We start from the raw sequence: 16,480 nt of genomic DNA on the forward strand, positions 1-16,480 counted from the left end.
TTGTAACAGCTGTTGAGTGAGTCTGGAATAGTCTACCATACAAACACCAGTTGATTAGAAAGCTGGAAATGGAACAAGAAGACTTTTACCAATAGTAAAGGAGGACATGAGCAAATTTGATTTTTGGCACTATGATTAAAGTTAAAATTCTTTTGAAATTTATTTGATACGTTTATTTCTTCAAGAGGAATTGACCAGCAACACCAAGTACTACTCTTTAAGTAGAAAATGATACCTGTCAGATTACTTTTAGCTTCATTGTTTCTATTTTTAAAAGGAATTGCTCCCCCCCCCCCCCCCCATTAATTTCATACACAGGTCTAAAAAGATCCTAGTAAATCAAGTTTTAAGTAAGAGATAAGGATTTTTCAGCCCTTGCCTATAGTGTGCTTATTTGCTTCCTTGGATTGTACAACACTGTTAAATTCATGTTTATCCTTAAGAATTGTGCATAATTCTAGTTTAAATTGTATTTTAATTACTGAGTTAAACGAAATGAATTGAAAAATTTTCAAAAATTATCAAAAGCTATTGACATAACAAAAATTTTTTTAAAGTGCTTTCTTTTTCAAATGGTGAAGTATTCTTGGAAACTGGTAGGTACACTATTGTAAATTGATCTAAGTATGAGCTGTTAGGTATTTATTCGCATGTGCTCAGAGTTACTTGATAAAAATGACAAAAAGTAGAATTAGAAAGCATAAAAAAAAATCAGTGCTCTACTTAACAAGCTCTTAGCTTACAGAGTAAATTATTTTATACCTTTCGCTAGTTTTGAACTGTTTTATTTCCATTTGTGTTTTTGATACTACTGTTTATGTTTTTGAACTATTAGTACAAGCCTCACGAGGCCAGAGATCCATTCACATTTATCTTTCACATTTATAACACAGGGTCTGGCATATGTGGTAAATGCTCAACACCCAAATGTTGACTGTACATAGAGTACTAGATCTGATTGAGAATATTCACAGAGAACGTATGCATTTTTTATATTCTCACCCTAAATTTAAAATATGAATTAATAAACTGCATTCTTAAGTTTGTATGTGTTCTGTTTTACTCTGTAAATGTAAAATATTTCTGGGAAATAATATGTTGAATTTAGGGGGAAGGGGAATTTGAGGTCAGAGATAGGAGCAAGAAAATGCACTTTTTAAGAAATGATTTCCAAGGACATGACTAACATGAAATCATGGTTTTATGAATGGGCCTCAAACTACATAAAAACCTGGGGCACCATTACTTGTAATTGTTAGGCATGCTTCATTTTGCTTATAACTGAAAACATTAAAAACTTGGGTAAAATTCTGTTGCTGTATTATCAAGTCTTTGAAGCACTTATTTTAATATGGCAAGGTTTTTAGGGTGTGTCTTAATACAATTACATAAGGAATTAGTTTACCCGGGATAGTTTATTAATAGCACCTAAGACAACACCTAAATTGCAACACAAGCAGACTTTAAAGAGAATGAAGTTCCTAGAATAAATCTAAAACCCTGAGAATTTGCTTTCCAGGGTTCTTTAGTATATGTGAGTATTGTGGGAAGCACTGAAAAAAATTCTTGAGAATGGTAATATATTTTATACTTACTAAGTTTCTTAAAGTTGAGCTAGAAGGACTGATTGAATCCTTTGCTTCAGTGAAGCTGCAGATAAGAGTAAGCAGGGTCACCTAAAGATAGATTTACTTAGAGGTTTGGCTGCCTCTCTGGAACTGTTTAGCTTTGAGCAGATTTCCATAAATGGAAAGAGCAACTGGAGAGACCCAGTACCTTGGTTGAGAGTGTGGATGATGTGCAACAGGTGGTAAAACAGTCGCTGGATTTTTTTCTTTTCTTTTCTTTTAATAAATGCTCTCCAAATGACTGCTGTTTAAGGCTTTATTATTAGCATTTGGTGAATTTTGTGATTAAGTAAATTTTCTTTTTCAATTTAAAGTTTGCTGGAAGCAGTTTCTAAAAATTCGTATCATTAGTGTATAGAACTTGTGAATTTGTGATAAAGTTTATAAGATATGTACAGATACTTCCTTTTTTTTTTTTTTTTTTTTTTAAAGATTTTATTTATTTATTCATGAGAGAGAGAGAAAGGCAGAGATACAGGCAGAGGGAGAAGCAGGCTCCATGCAGGGAGCCCGATTTGGGACTTGATCGATTTGGGACTTGATCCGGGGTCTCCAGGATCACGCCTTGCCCCAAAGGCAGGCACTAAACCGCTGAGCCACCCAGGGATCCACCCCCCCCCTTTTTTTTTTTTAAAGATTTTATTTATTCATGAGAGAGAGAGGCAGAGCAAATACTTCCTTTTAGTCTTTTTAGAGGACATCTTGAGAAAAATCTATCAAATTAAAAACTTACATATTCATGTTTCAGAACCAAGTAGAATATCCAATATTTTTAAGGTAATATCATTTATATAAGTTTGTGTTTGAATGGCCAGTTTCCCTGGGTTGTTCTTAACCTTAATATATAAAAGAAATCCTTGCGTGCCTGTTGTATTAAAAATCTACATTGGGAATTGTAGCAGATAATAAAGATGAAGTAAGATAGCCCCCACAACCTCAAGAAACTTAGAATCTTAACAGAAATGATAAGAAATTATCACCATCTATTGAATTCTTATCCATCTGCCAGGCATTGTACATGTTTTTTTATGAGTATTACCTCACTTAATTCTCACAACTGTATGAGGTTAAGTGGTACTCCTCCGTTTTGGGAAAGAGGAAACTGAGCCTTACAAGAAATTAAATTGCTGGTCTAGGGTAACCTGTAAGTAGCAGAGTCTAGGGCCCAACCTTGGACTTGAAAAGCCAAACGATCACTGTATACTTGACTTTTTCACTAGTTATTCAAGCAGCACAGCATAGGGTAAGTGCTAAAAGGGAGTTACAGAAGGTGGCAGGATTGGAAAAAGGCTTCAAGGAAAACAGACATAGACACTTTAAAAGCAAATTTATTGGGTAAAACCAGAAAAAAATTGAGTGAAGTCTTGAAGAAGAAGAGACAAGGTTATTGGGAATTGAGTTCCTGGGTATCTGGTGCTGTGCTGCTGCACTCACCTCGGAAGGTCTGTAAGAATCCGAGTAATTCGTTTAACTTAGGAAATGCATGTTTCTGACTGATTCTGCAAGTTCCTGCCCCTGATTTCAGTGGCTGTATGTATATCACGATACATCATTGACCTCCTGGGATTGTTCATCGCCAGCCATCCTCCCACCACCTCCAAGTTAGTTTTGCTCTAAAATTGATACAGGGTTCAGATTTCAAGGGTCTTTCTTTGTTTTCCTTTGGATAAGATTCAGAAGTTTCTCAGTAATCATTGCTTGATAATCAACATCCATTTTGCAAAGTATAGATACTAGTGATTTCGTTTTTAAAATTATTTCTGTAAATAATTTATATGGACTGATATGTGTCAGTGACTTAATTTAGAGTTATCCACACAAGAATTAGTTTTTCATAGAGTAATACATTTTAATTTAGTCATGTATTCAGTGCATTTTTAATTGAGTAGAACTTCTTTTCCCCCCAGTGGAAGCATCAGTTCATAGCAGTAATGCACACTGTACAGATAAGACAATTGAAGCTGCTGAAGCCCTGCTTCATATGGAATCTCCTACCTGCTTGAGGGATTCAAGAAGTCCTGGTATGTGACTTGTTCTTTTTTATATTAAACACGTCACATCACTTCGCATATCTACAATGGGTGTTTTTCTTAAATACGCGGGGATTATCGTTGTTCTCAAGGTTTATTATGCATGAATACCTGTAGCAGCAATAAATGATCTTTGTCAAAGTTCCCAAGTCTCACATACTTGAAATACTTAATTTTTTTATAATAAATGATACAGAAAATGCCTACCGTAGACAGATAAATGTTTGTTAAATTGCTTTTTTTTTTATGCCCTTATGTCTTATTTCCTTAACTCTGGGTAAATTTATAATTTTGTACTAATTATATAACCTTTGTAGTCAGTCCTTAAGGCAGGTGGGGGTGGGGGAGTTGTGTCCCGTGACTACTTTCTATCTTGTATTCAGTGGTAAATAGGCAGTAGCTCCAGGGAACCTTCCATGGTGGAGAGAGGAGATAGCTTCCACCATTTCCTCATACTCTCTCTCAGGCTGAGAGTTTCCTTCTCTTTTGGTCTCTTTTTCCTTAAGAGTGCCTTTGAGAGCCATTTTGCCCTCTAATTTTAATGCCCGAGTGTTAATTTCACTTAATTCAATAATATTGGCCCTTCTTATTAGAGGGATTTATAATAACTACCAAGAGCAACTGTACTTTTCAATTAGAATAGGAATGCCATGTATTATTCAGTGATGTGAGAAGAAAATCAGGGCATATTGGTCAGTGTATTAATCCAGTTTTAGCACATGTGCTGCTGAAGTGAGTGCAATGTATTAGTCCACAGTAGCAGTATTAACTGTCTCTTAATTGAAATAGTAATGACATATCATGACTATTCAGGCACTTTGGAAGGAAGCTGGAGCAACACTGTTGTATCTAACAGAACACCAAATGGCAGTCTCTATGTACTGTTTTAGTGACCTAAGACATCAGGACTGTTATATTTAATAAAATTTTAGATACTGAAAGATGATATTCCTTGGGCTTTGATGAACAGGTTTTTCTTTTCTTCATATTTTGAAATGATCTGTAAGTGCTTTCTTTTCATTGGAGACACATAAGAATGTTTTTAATTTTATACCATGTGCATGTTTTACCTAGTTAGAGAATAATGGTGGGCAGTAGTGGGAAGGAAAGTGACTGTTAAAGAACTCATTATTATTCCATTATTTTATTTCCAAATGTTTTCCCAATTGTCAGAATAACTCAAAAGTCTTCTACAGTAAGCTTGAAAGTATGTCAAAATGTGAAGAAAGGGGGTGATTCCTCATGACCCCTACCTTACTTATGGGATTAACATTTTCCTTCAAGGTGATTTTCTTTGCATTTATTTCCTAACATACTTTAAACTGTATTACATATTCAGCAAAGTAACTTCAGGCTCTTACCCTACTTTGATGAATTGTTAAATAAACCTCACCTCTATTAAATATTGAATTGTCCACATGAGAAAGTACTAATGGGGGTGGGAAATTTTAATATTTCAACTTTTTTTTATAGTGGAAGTGTTTGTCCCTCCTTGTGTATCAACTCCAGAATTTATCCATGCTGCTATGAGGCCAGATGTCATTACAGAAACTGTAGTGGAGGTGTCAACTGAAGAATCTGAACCAATGGATACCTCTCCTATTCCTACATCACCAGATAGCCATGAACCAATGAAAAAGAAAAAAGGTAGAGTATATTTACAGATTTCCAGAAAAGTGGGTGAAATATCTTTCCCCCCATCAGGGGACTTAGGAAATATATGCTGTAGATTTAAGATTGATGTTATCTTTACCTAGGTATTCTCAAAGTATCAGTCAATTGAGATTTTAATTTTGTGTTAAGGTGTTCATACTGTTTAAAGGAGTTAGTATTTGAGCTCTAAAGAAAGTTGCCTGCTTGTGTTGGACAAGCAGAAGGAAGATCAGAGATTCACTGCTTGTTTGCTTTCTGATCCTTTTAGGGTACTTGGTTATTTTTAAAAAACATTTTATTTTTTAACTTTTTCTATTTTTCATCTTATCTTCCCACTCTTTTTGTGGGCTTTATAATAAAAAGCCCAATGCTGTTTTCTCCCCTGTACCTTCCGTCTTAATTAAAACACCCAAGGTTGCCAACAAGGACTTTTAAGTGGAATAAACTCACCAGTGGGTAAAGAGCATTTCATTTCCACTTACTATTTGACTCCTGCTGAAACTTCTCCTCACTCGATCCTGATGGGTGAGGCCGAAGGCCCCTCACACCTCCAACAGCACTAGGAGATGGGCAGCAAGTGGGTCCTTTTCCTGTCTGAATCAGAAGTAAAACTTGAAAGAAATAAAATTCTGTATAAATGAGTACTCATCTAATTCCACTTTCTTCTGTATCTTTTTTTCACATGTTAGAAATCAAAGGCAAAAGTAAAAAAAAAAACTTGTGTTAGAAATAATGGTATTTTCTTTCATTTGTTAGAGGTATTTCAAATTGTTGTGGTGTTGGTGGGTCTGTGCTCGTTATTGTGAGGGACAGAGTGAAGAATAAGATTTGAGTGTCTTCCCTCCTGTATTTTGTGAGATTACATGTATTTTGTGAGAGGTATGACCGAGAGAATTTTGAAGGAAGGATTAGTTGCTGCTGTAAATGTTTAAAAAAAAAAAAAAAGGCAAACATATTAATAGTCCTGTTTACCTACTTCCTCACTATCGCCTTTGGCTGGTTGTATTTGATAGGAGCTATTAAAAAATATTTAGAAAATTTTTAGATTTATTTTTTTAGGGGGTGGGGGGTGGGGGGGACACAGAGAGAGAATCTCAAGCAGGCTCCATGCCCGAGGCAGGGCTTGGTCTCACGACTCTGAAATCAGGACCCTGGCCGAAATCCAGAGTTGGACATTTAGCTGAATGACCCATCCATGTGCCCCAGGAAATTTTTAGATTTAAAAGAAGATGAAAAAGACCATAAAAAGCTGGGAACCAAGACCTCTAGATAAATAAATTGATCTGCTTATGTGGTCTGATATAACCCAGGAAATGATTTGCCAATTTAATATTAATTTTATTTATTTGAAAATAGATTATCTTAATGATCATTTAGAAATTATTTATAATGTATATATAAATATACATATATTATGTATTTATTTGTGCTTAAGTTCATTTGGGACGTGCAAAGTTAGGTTACTTTTTAAACTTTTTATTTAAACTCAATTTTAGAGCTTCTAATATACTAATGTGTGTTGTGATTCTGCGAGAGAAGATAACATGCAGTGTTCTAAAGTTAATTTGACTGTAGAACCTTGTTTCTTACTCATGAATAAACTAGATCTTAAGAAGTATGATTTAGGAAATACTGCTTTATATGAAAATAAATTAGGCCTTTTAGGGCTAACGTTTTGATGAAGGAAGTTGAAGGATTTTTTTGTTGTTGTTTTTGTTTTTTTTTGCTTGAGTCTTATCACTGATTGATTTATACTCTGTAAATTGAGAAATTAATTTCTGTTCTAATAAAGGAGACCAGAGAAACTTTCCATTTATTTTTGCCAAAGCACACTTCTTACTGATTAGTTACCATAATGAAATCCGAGAATATAATAGCTATGTATTTTGAAATAAATTAAAACACTTTGATTTTTAGGTATTTATTTAGCTCTAAATACACTCTGCTAATAAAGAGCAGAGTGACATCAGAAATCCCAGATGTATGACAGTCACCAAATTAGTAATAATATACTCAATCTGCAAATTATAATAAACTCGACTATTCCCAGCCTTTCTGGAGGCTTCCCCTCGTCAGCCAGCATTCTTTTACCAGTGCTGAGGATTGAAAACAAGGCATTTCAGCCTTATGCCTTCTTTGGTATAATTATAGCTTTTGCTTTTCCTTTCATTGTGGATGCTAGTCTGTCTGAGAGAACCTTACGGTAGAAGTGAAGAGAAGCGAAAGGAAGGGCACACTTGGGACACCTGCATGGCTTGGTGGTTGAGCATCTGCCTTGGGCTCAGGGTGTGATCCCGGCCAGGGTCCTGGGATCGAGTCCCACACATCGGGCTCCCCGCGAGGAGCCTGCTTCTCTGCCTCTCTCTGTGGGTCTCTCATGAATAAGTCAAGTTTTATAAAAGGGCACACTTATTAAATATGGGAGATAATTAATTTTTTTTTATCTGTATAATGTACCTGCATATCAAGGTGGGGAAATTTGAACACTTATGCTTAAATTCTGGTGAATTGATTGGCTCAGAGCAGTTGAGTGTTTAAAATAATATTTTTTACTTTTCCTCGTTTGAGCTCAAAGGGCCTCGCAGATTATCAGATCCTCTGCAATAGGTAGGTAAAGCTTTTTCTAACAATCCTGTAGAACAGAAAAGAAAAAAGTTTTGTTCTAGAATTTGTTTCCCTTGCTATACATTATTGGAAGAGGTTTAGCAAATTGAGGCTCTGACCGAGTAAATAATAGGTTGGTAGCACCTGACTTGCCATATACACTGAAATTATTGCCAACTAACTGCTGTAATCTAAAATTACAGAAGTGCTTTTAATGCTCCTTTTAAATGCAACTTTTTGTATACACACTGAGTATATTAATCCACAAATTAGTGTCTAATTTCATGAGTAATGTGTTATCAAAGAGTCTGCTAATCATGCTTCTATTATTTTTCCTGTTTTCAATGTGTGGTTTCAATCTTATTTTTTCAGTTGGCCGTAAACCAAAGACCCAGCAGTCACCAATTTCCAATGGGTCTCCTGAGTTAGGTATAAAGAAGAAACCCAGAGAAGGAAAAGGTAATTTGGGGAGGGCTGTTTTGGAGGTTGAGATGATCGTTTTTTTCAGTTGACATTTTTTGCATTTGTAAGAAAGTTTGTGAAGACCATTATTTCCAGTACATGTACAGGTGAAGTACTGTCTTTGGTAGTAGTAGTATCCTTAATCAGAGATATATATGAGCATTGCCTCGGGAGCTTTTTCCCAGTTCCTACCCCACTGAGATTCTATAGTCATAGATACACTGCAGGGGAATAAACGATAGTAGGCATTTGTGTTTGGAAAAGGCCATCTAACATGCAGTCTGGGGATGGCCGGGTGGCCCAGTGGTTGAGCATCTGCCTTTGGCTCTGGTCGTGATCCCTGGGCCCTGGGATCAAGTCCCACATCGGGCTCCCAAAGGGAGCCTGTTTCTCCCTCTGCCTGCGTCTCTTGTGAATAAACAAAATCTTTAAAAATAAATAAATAAATGAATACATACATAAATAAGTAAATAAATACATAAATAAATAAATAAATAAAAATGCAGACTGATGCACAGCCTTCTTAAGAGCCATTGTTCTTAAGGGAGGTACGTGTGTATAATAGCACTCCTCTTCACATAGAGCCACTTGGAATTGAAGGGGGGTAGGTTTATAACTAAGAGTTATTTCTAATACCTAATTTTTTCACTGATAGAAGTAATGCAAGAATTCTCAAGGCAAGTTGAATTCAATCTCCTAGTCAACCAATTTCAGTCATACCAGGAATCAGAAAAAAAAAAACCTTACCATATTTTGGCTTTAGAATTTATTTTATTTTCATTAAAACCAAATTAATGACAAACCTCCCACATTCTGCACTCTTAGTTTGTTAGATGATTTAAGGTAGTGTTTTAATCGTGGTTTTAGGTATGTTCTGATAATCAGAATTTATCATTTCTGTGAATGTTTTTAGACTAATATTTAATAGATAGATTTTGGATTAATATATTCAGGTTTATTCTATCCTCAACAGATGGTCTTATATCTACTCTTAAATAATTAAATCAAAAATTAAATCTCTAGGGGAGAAAAAAAAAGTTCTATTAAGTCTATCGAGAAATTTAGAACAAAAAAAATACAGTTACATTTAACTGTTACTTATTCAGGAACTAATAAAATTCAACATAGGATAAATTTAGGATATTTTTCTGTCTTTGGTCATTTTACATTTCTAACATCTTAGGTTTTGTCTTTTATGTTGAAAACTTTAAAACTTACATAATAGTATTAAACATTAGATAAACTGTAAGTCTGTAGTTATTTTATTGTGTTTTAAATAATTCCCATCATCATTGGTCTCTTGTACCCAAAGACCTTATGCTTAACACTGGAGAAACACATTGTGATGACCTGTTTTTGCCAAAGTTTCAGTCTTGTATCATCAAACTTGAGGCAACATGTTGAATGCAAAGATTAAAAATTAAAAATCTAATACAGGGCATCTGGCTGGTTCAGTCAGTAGAACATGCGACTCTTGATCATGAGGGTTGTAAGTTCAAGCCCCATGTTGAGTATAGGAGCACTTAAAAATCTTAAGGAAAAAAGATCCAGTGTTTCTTCTGTAAAATATCAATCTAAATGCTGATAATGTCTGTCATAGGCTTAATGAGCTACCTTATCTGATAAATGTGGCTTCCCTTTCTGAATTGTTCTCCTTAAAATGAGATAGAGAACTTTGAGTTTTAACTTGAGGGTGGGAACTGGGGTGGAGTGAGTATCCAAAGAGAACCTGAGGAGTGTTGTTGAGGGTTTTTTTTTTTTGGTCTGTTTTTTTAAGATTTCATTTATTTGAGAGAGTGCAAGAGAGCACAAGCAGGAGGGGGGGAGGTGCGGGGGTGGGCAGGGGGTGTTGGGAGAGGGAGAAGCAGGCTCCCTGCTGATGTGAAGCTCCATCCCAGGACTCTGGGATCACCACCTGAACGTAAAGGCAGATGCTTAACCGACTGAGCCACCACCCAGGCACCCCGGGGCCAAGTTTTAAATGCTTTTCTGTATCCTCTACTACACTTAAGCATATAGTGTATGATGAATAAGTATGTTATTCTGCAGAAATACCTCATTTTCAGATTTGGATAGTCATGTGATCAAATGTTATAGTTAGCATTTGATGAATGCTCGACTAGTTAAAGGAGTTGCTTGTTACTTTAATGCTGAAGCACAAATGTATTTACTCAACTGTTCATATATAGATGATGAAATCCTAATATATATTGCTGGTCTGCATCGTGACCAGTAGAAAGAGATTAGCAATAAAAAAAAGAACCTGCCAGTTTTTAGAGGTGGGAGGTCTCCTTGATGATCAAATCCAAATTAACTAGTAGTCCAGAGGGTAATGGAAAGCTGTTTAAAGAGTCATGGGTAATTTGTACTAATTTATACGCTTCAGAGTTCCTGCATAATGGTGAATCAAAGAAAAATATATGTTTTGGGGTACCTGGTTATCTCATTTGGTGGGACATGTGACTCTTGATCTTGGGGTTCCAGCCCCATGTTGGGTGTGGAGATTACTTAAAACCTGAAAGAAAATTAAAATAGGTTTCTTTTAAAGACACTAGGACTGATGTCTACAAGTTTTGCAGATTTCACTGTGTATTGCTTGTCTTTTCAGCAAATAAAGTGCTTTTTGATGAATTTTGATCATGGAATTGGGGCTTATATAACAAACATACTGGTGCAAATTTTATTCATGGTTTATATCTGTGTAAATTAATAAATTAGAAAACTCTGTTTAATTCAGGTTCACTTTGTGTCACGCATTATGCCTTTGCCTTGCCTTTACTGAACTCAATTTAGGATAAGATGATGCATAATAGTACAAAATCCAGGACCTCTATTATATTAGTATCATAACTATTAGTGACTAACAAATATATTTAGGATTATGTTACAGTGTATATGAAACTTACTAGGCAACACACTTTGATACTGTATAAATGATTGCTCATATAATCAAATACTTAATGACAGACTGCTAGAATAGTTGTTCTACCATTAGGTAGTGAATTTTTGTCCAGTGTAGTTAAATACTTGCTTTTTGTTGTTGTTGAGCGAGAGGACAAGTGGAGGTGGGGTGGGGGAGAATCTTAAGCAGGCTGCACACCCAGTGCAGAGCCTGACATGGGGCTCAATCTCAGAACTCTGAGATCATGATCTGCAGAAAATAAGAGTTGGATGCTTAACTGAGCTACCCAAGTGTCCCTGAATATTTGCTTTTAATTATATTAATGAATTTTTAACCAATGTCTTTTCATTTCTTCAAAGGAAACACAACCTATCTGTGGGAGTTTCTTTTAGATCTACTCCAGGATAAAAATACTTGTCCGCGGTATATTAAGTGGACCCAGAGAGAAAAAGGCATATTCAAGCTTGTGGATTCAAAGGCCGTCTCTAAACTTTGGGGAAAGCATAAGAACAAGCCAGATATGAACTATGAAACTATGGGACGAGCTCTGAGGTAGGAATACAAGGAAATGAATTTTTAAACAAAACCTACTTGCCTCTGTATTATCTATTAATTGTTTAATAGAAAAGCTCTAAAAACCTAACCTTTTTCTAACTTTGAATTTTGGGGGATATTCTAGAGGAGTTCTTGGACTTGGAGGTAGATGGAGATAAAGATTTTGGTCTAGATGTCTGAAATCTCAGCCATCATTGGAAAAATGTGTCTTAACACTTAGGACTGACTGTTCCTTAATCAAGAAGTTGGAAGGCCTTTAAGAAAATTAAACCCAGATGAAATAATAGTTTCCAATACAGCTTTTCAGTTCTTGTGGATTTATCTTAATAGGAATATTTCTCTGAAGTTTTGTCAGTTTTTGAGAAACCCACAAAACTGCAGTGTAGATGGCTTCTAATTAGGGATGTTTGTAAATGGACACAGTTTATATATAGGACAGTATTCACGTGTCCCACAGATTTACCTGTTTTTTTTTTTTTTTTTTTTTAAATCACACAGAGAGAGAGAGGCAGAGACACAGGCAGAGGGAGAAGCAGGCTCCATGCACCAGGAGCCCGATGTGGGATTCGATCCCGGGTCTCCAGGATCGCGCCCTGGGCCAAAGGCAGGCGCCAAACCGCTGCGCCACCCAGGGATCCCCAGATTTACCTGTTTAAGCACAGCTTAATTTTTCTATATAATGCCAGATTATTCTTATAACCTGTGTAAATCAGAGTTGAATTTTTGCTGATGCTGTAAAATACAATAAAATATTCAGTATTTAGTTTGAATTATTTCCTTTAAGAAAGAGAACTTTTAGCTACTTTATAGACCTAAAGTTTTAAAGGACCTTTGGTACTAGGTTCCACCTGCATTCCTAGCCAGATTCTTAGCCTTTTAAAACAACCCAGCCAATAAGAGCTCCTTCTCATCTCTAACAGGAATAAGCGAATGTTTCTACATGGTGGGTTTTTTTTTTTGGGCGGTGTGTGTGTGTAAAATACAATACACTTGACTCATTTAGTACTGTCTCCGTTACAGGTATTATTACCAAAGGGGTATTCTTGCAAAGGTCGAAGGACAGAGGCTTGTCTATCAGTTCAAGGATATGCCCAAAAACATAGTGGTCATAGATGATGACAAAAGTGAAACTTGTAATGAAGATTTAGCAGCAGCTACTGATGAAAAGTCATTAGAACGAGTATCACTGTCTGCAGAGAGTCTCCTGAAAGCAGCTTCTGTTCGTGGTGGCAAAAACTCATCTCTAAACTGCTCCAGAGCAGAGAAAGGTGTAGCTAGAGTTGTGAATATCACTTCCCCTGGTCATGATACTCCATCCAGGTGTCCTACTACCACCGCATCTGTGTCAGCAACAACAGCTCCAAGGTCAGTGAAGGAAAACTACTTGTGTTTATTTCTCAGCAAGTTCTTTAGCAAAAAACGATTATGTTCCTTTTTTACCGTTAGCAGCTTAAGAATCTACTGTCGTCAAGACTTTGAAAAGTGCTTGATGTTTAAAAAAAAAAAAGTGCTTCATCTTTTAAATGTATTTTATTTTGTTAAAGTAGAGGTCTCAACTAACTTGAATTGGTTTTTTATGGTTTTACAGATGGAACTTAATGTGGGCAGCATTTTAAAAATATATTTCATGTTTCATATTCTAAATGGTCATATACCTGTAAAATTTGGGAACATTCCTTCTGTACATTAGATTTGCATCATCTTTTTGCTCAAAAAACCTATTGTTTAACATTAAATCAACTTTTTTGAATCTACCAGGACAGTTCGTGTGGCAATGCAAGTACCTGTTGTAATGACATCGTTGGGTCAGAAAATCTCGACTGTGGCAGTTCAGTCAGTTAATGCAGGTGCACCATTGATAACCAGCACTAGTCCCACAACAGCAACCTCTCCAAAGGTAGTTATTCAGACAATCCCTACTGTGATGCCAGCCTCTTCTGAAAATGGAGACAAAATCACCATGCAGCCTGCCAAAATTATCACCATCCCAGCTACACAACTTGCACAGTGTCAACTGCAGACAAAGTCAAATCTGACTGGGTCAGGAAGCATTAACATTGTCGGAACCCCGCTGGCTGTGAGAGCACTTACCCCTGTTTCAATAGCCCACGGTACACCTGTAATGAGACTATCAGTGCCTACCCAACAGGCATCTGGCCAGACTCCCCCGCGAGTTATCAGTGCGGTCATAAAAGGGCCAGAGGTAAAATCAGAAGCGGTGGCAAAAAAGCAAGAACATGACGTGAAAACTTTGCAGCTGGTACAAGAAGAAAAACCGGCAGATGGAAATAAGACAGTGACCCACGTAGTGGTTGTCAGTGCGCCTTCTGCTATTGCCCTTCCTGTAACTATGAAAACGGAAGGACTGGTGACATGTGAGAAATGAAAGAGCAGCTCTGCCGTGGGCTTTAGACTGTTAGTGGGAGTACTAACATAAATGTTCCCAAGGGAGGTCATCAAGAAAAGTCAAAAGACTTTAAAACATTTTTAATGCATATAAGAAAACAATCAGACTTACTGGAAATAAATTACCTATCCCATGTTTCAGTGGGAAATGAACGTACATACGGAGATGCTGACAGAAAACTGCCTCTTACAGTAGGAAACAACTGAATCCTGTCGACGAGGAGGAGGAGGATTGAAAGGGACCAAGCAACTCACTACAATAGCAAGTTACACTAAGACTTGGAACACTAACATTCTGTAAGAGGTTCTATAGTTTTCAGTGGGGAGGGGTTGGGATGGGTGATCTCGTTGTTACATATAGCAATTTTTGATGCATTTTATATGCATACCAGCAATTATTACTGTGTTCACACAGAACTCACTTAACTGGTGCTATGTGAAGACTGCTAATATAGGTATTTTAGAATGTGAATTGAAAATGGATCCAAAAGCTTTTCAGAAAGAGGATAGCAAAAAAGATCTAGTGCGATTTTTTTTTATATCATATAGCTTAAGCTGATTTAAAACAAAGGCCTTAGACTAATTTTCAGTTTTCTTTATTGAAATAAGCTAATGGCTTGTTTGTGTAAAGCTTTTTTATTAAAAGAAAAAATTTAAAAATCTTGTACCTAGCACAGTATTGTTATAGAATTTACATGTAACATTTTATATGGTAGTTTTAAGTCTGTCAGTTTCTTAATTGTGGACAAATTAACAGTTGGCTCTGGCCTTTTGCTGTAACCTGCCTGTGTCACTCACTTAGCCCTGGCATCTGTGCAGACATATCAGTTTCAGTTCTTCTGTCACTTGGACGTTCAGGCTCAGCATGAATTTTTGTCAGGTAGCTCTAATACCTGGTGTTTTCGTTTGTTTTTGTTTTCCTTCCTTTTTTTTTTTTTTTTTTTAGTTAAAGTTTAAGAGGGAAAGTACCAGTGTTCAGATTTGAACTATAATAGTTTGTATATTCAACATTTGAAGTATATTCTATTTTGTTGTACTCTTGTTTCAAAGTGTATTCAAGTAGGTTTTCTGAAATATAGAAACGAAATTTATGTTGTGTTTTGGTCTCTGGTATTTATAACAATACTCAAAAGTAGTATAGAGACACCGTTTTAGTTAAGAAGTCTTATTTCTCCTTCCCTACTGTGTGAAGAAATTTTCCTTCTGTTTTGTTCCATTACATCAATATCTGGCAAATATCTGCATGTTGCCACTTATTTTCTATCATGAACTATAATGTTCTATTTACCATAATGAGTTTATTATTTTAATGTTGGCCACACTTAAAGAATTTGTATTTCAAATCAGACCAGTTACGTTAAGAAGATCAAGTAATACCCTAGCCCTTTTACAAATTTAGCAAATGGAGGTACCGGAGGGATTACATGAACTTCCTAATTTCACACCAAATTAGGGCCTGTGACTCTACATCTTAATGCTCTTTCTACTACAAAGAAAAGTTGTCTATTTTTACATCTTTTAGAAATTAAATAAACTGATACTTAATGTTTTGTGGCCTTCAGTTGTGCATTTGATCAGATACTAATACTTAGGTCGACAAAAATTTTTTTTATGACAGCACCCTCTGTACTTGTTGTCTTTTCCATAAACATACCTGATGGTACTTTTCAATAAAAGCTCAAAGAAAAACTCCATTCTTATCCCATTTGGGAATTAAGTTCAAATTCTACCTACTTTTAAAACATTTCCTAAATATTTATTTCAGTTTTCTCTGGCGCTTAATTGTATCGTTTCCTCTAGTCCTCCTGTCTCCCATATTTTTAGAGGGCAAAGAGTAAATAGCTTACACCATACCTACACCTCTCCCCAAATGCTGAGCATACTGAACGCTCAGACGTGTCCTGGTTTTGGTAACACATCTGCTAAGAATCTAAGTCCGTTGCCGTGGAGGACAGCTAACGGGACTCAATACTGTGTGAATAATGCCCACCCGCAATGTATTTCTAGTCGGTTCTAACTGGGGTAGGTCAGAACTACCTAGGTTATCTCCACCTCTCTTCCTAGACATTTTTCTGTCTCTTTAAGTACACCTGAGGTCTTATTTGGAAACAGATGTAAACAGTATGTACTGATCAGAGTGTTTCTGCGGATTAAGAGTGGCAAGGCTTTTTGTCTTAACCCGTCCAAACTATAAACCACTGTAGCTTACATTTACTTTTTGTCCAGTATCTTAGAGAACT

General features: G+C 36.1%; 1 protein-coding gene across 22 annotated transcripts in view; it reads left to right on the forward strand.

Annotated features, from left to right (window-relative positions):
* The window catches only part of ELF2 (E74 like ETS transcription factor 2), a 99,673-nt gene extending 83,883 nt beyond the window's left edge, over nucleotides 1-15,790 (forward strand). For 5 of the 22 annotated variants that reach the window (XM_035702098.2, XM_025462250.3, XM_025462249.3 and 2 more), the window contains 7 exons: nucleotides 3,518-3,649; nucleotides 5,132-5,305; nucleotides 7,880-7,918; nucleotides 8,288-8,374; nucleotides 11,639-11,831; nucleotides 12,855-13,199; nucleotides 13,593-15,790. In XM_035702098.2, the coding sequence (XP_035557991.1) occupies nucleotides 3,518-3,649; nucleotides 5,132-5,305; nucleotides 7,880-7,918; nucleotides 8,288-8,374; nucleotides 11,639-11,831; nucleotides 12,855-13,199; nucleotides 13,593-14,220 (1,598 nt within the window). In that variant the 3' untranslated portion in view covers nucleotides 14,221-15,790. Of the gene's footprint in view, nucleotides 1-3,158; nucleotides 3,230-3,517; nucleotides 3,650-5,131; nucleotides 5,306-7,879; nucleotides 7,919-8,287; nucleotides 8,375-11,638; nucleotides 11,832-12,854; nucleotides 13,200-13,592 lie in introns of those variants that run through there. The other 17 variants (XM_049097205.1, XM_035702104.2, XM_025462261.3 and 14 more) reach the window with 9 other exon arrangements.
* The last annotated feature ends 690 nt before the right edge of the window (nucleotides 15,791-16,480 follow it).

The sequence above is a fragment of the Canis lupus genome, chromosome 19 (assembly GCF_003254725.2).
Source record: "Canis lupus dingo isolate Sandy chromosome 19, ASM325472v2, whole genome shotgun sequence".
NCBI lineage: Eukaryota > Metazoa > Chordata > Mammalia > Carnivora > Canidae > Canis > Canis lupus.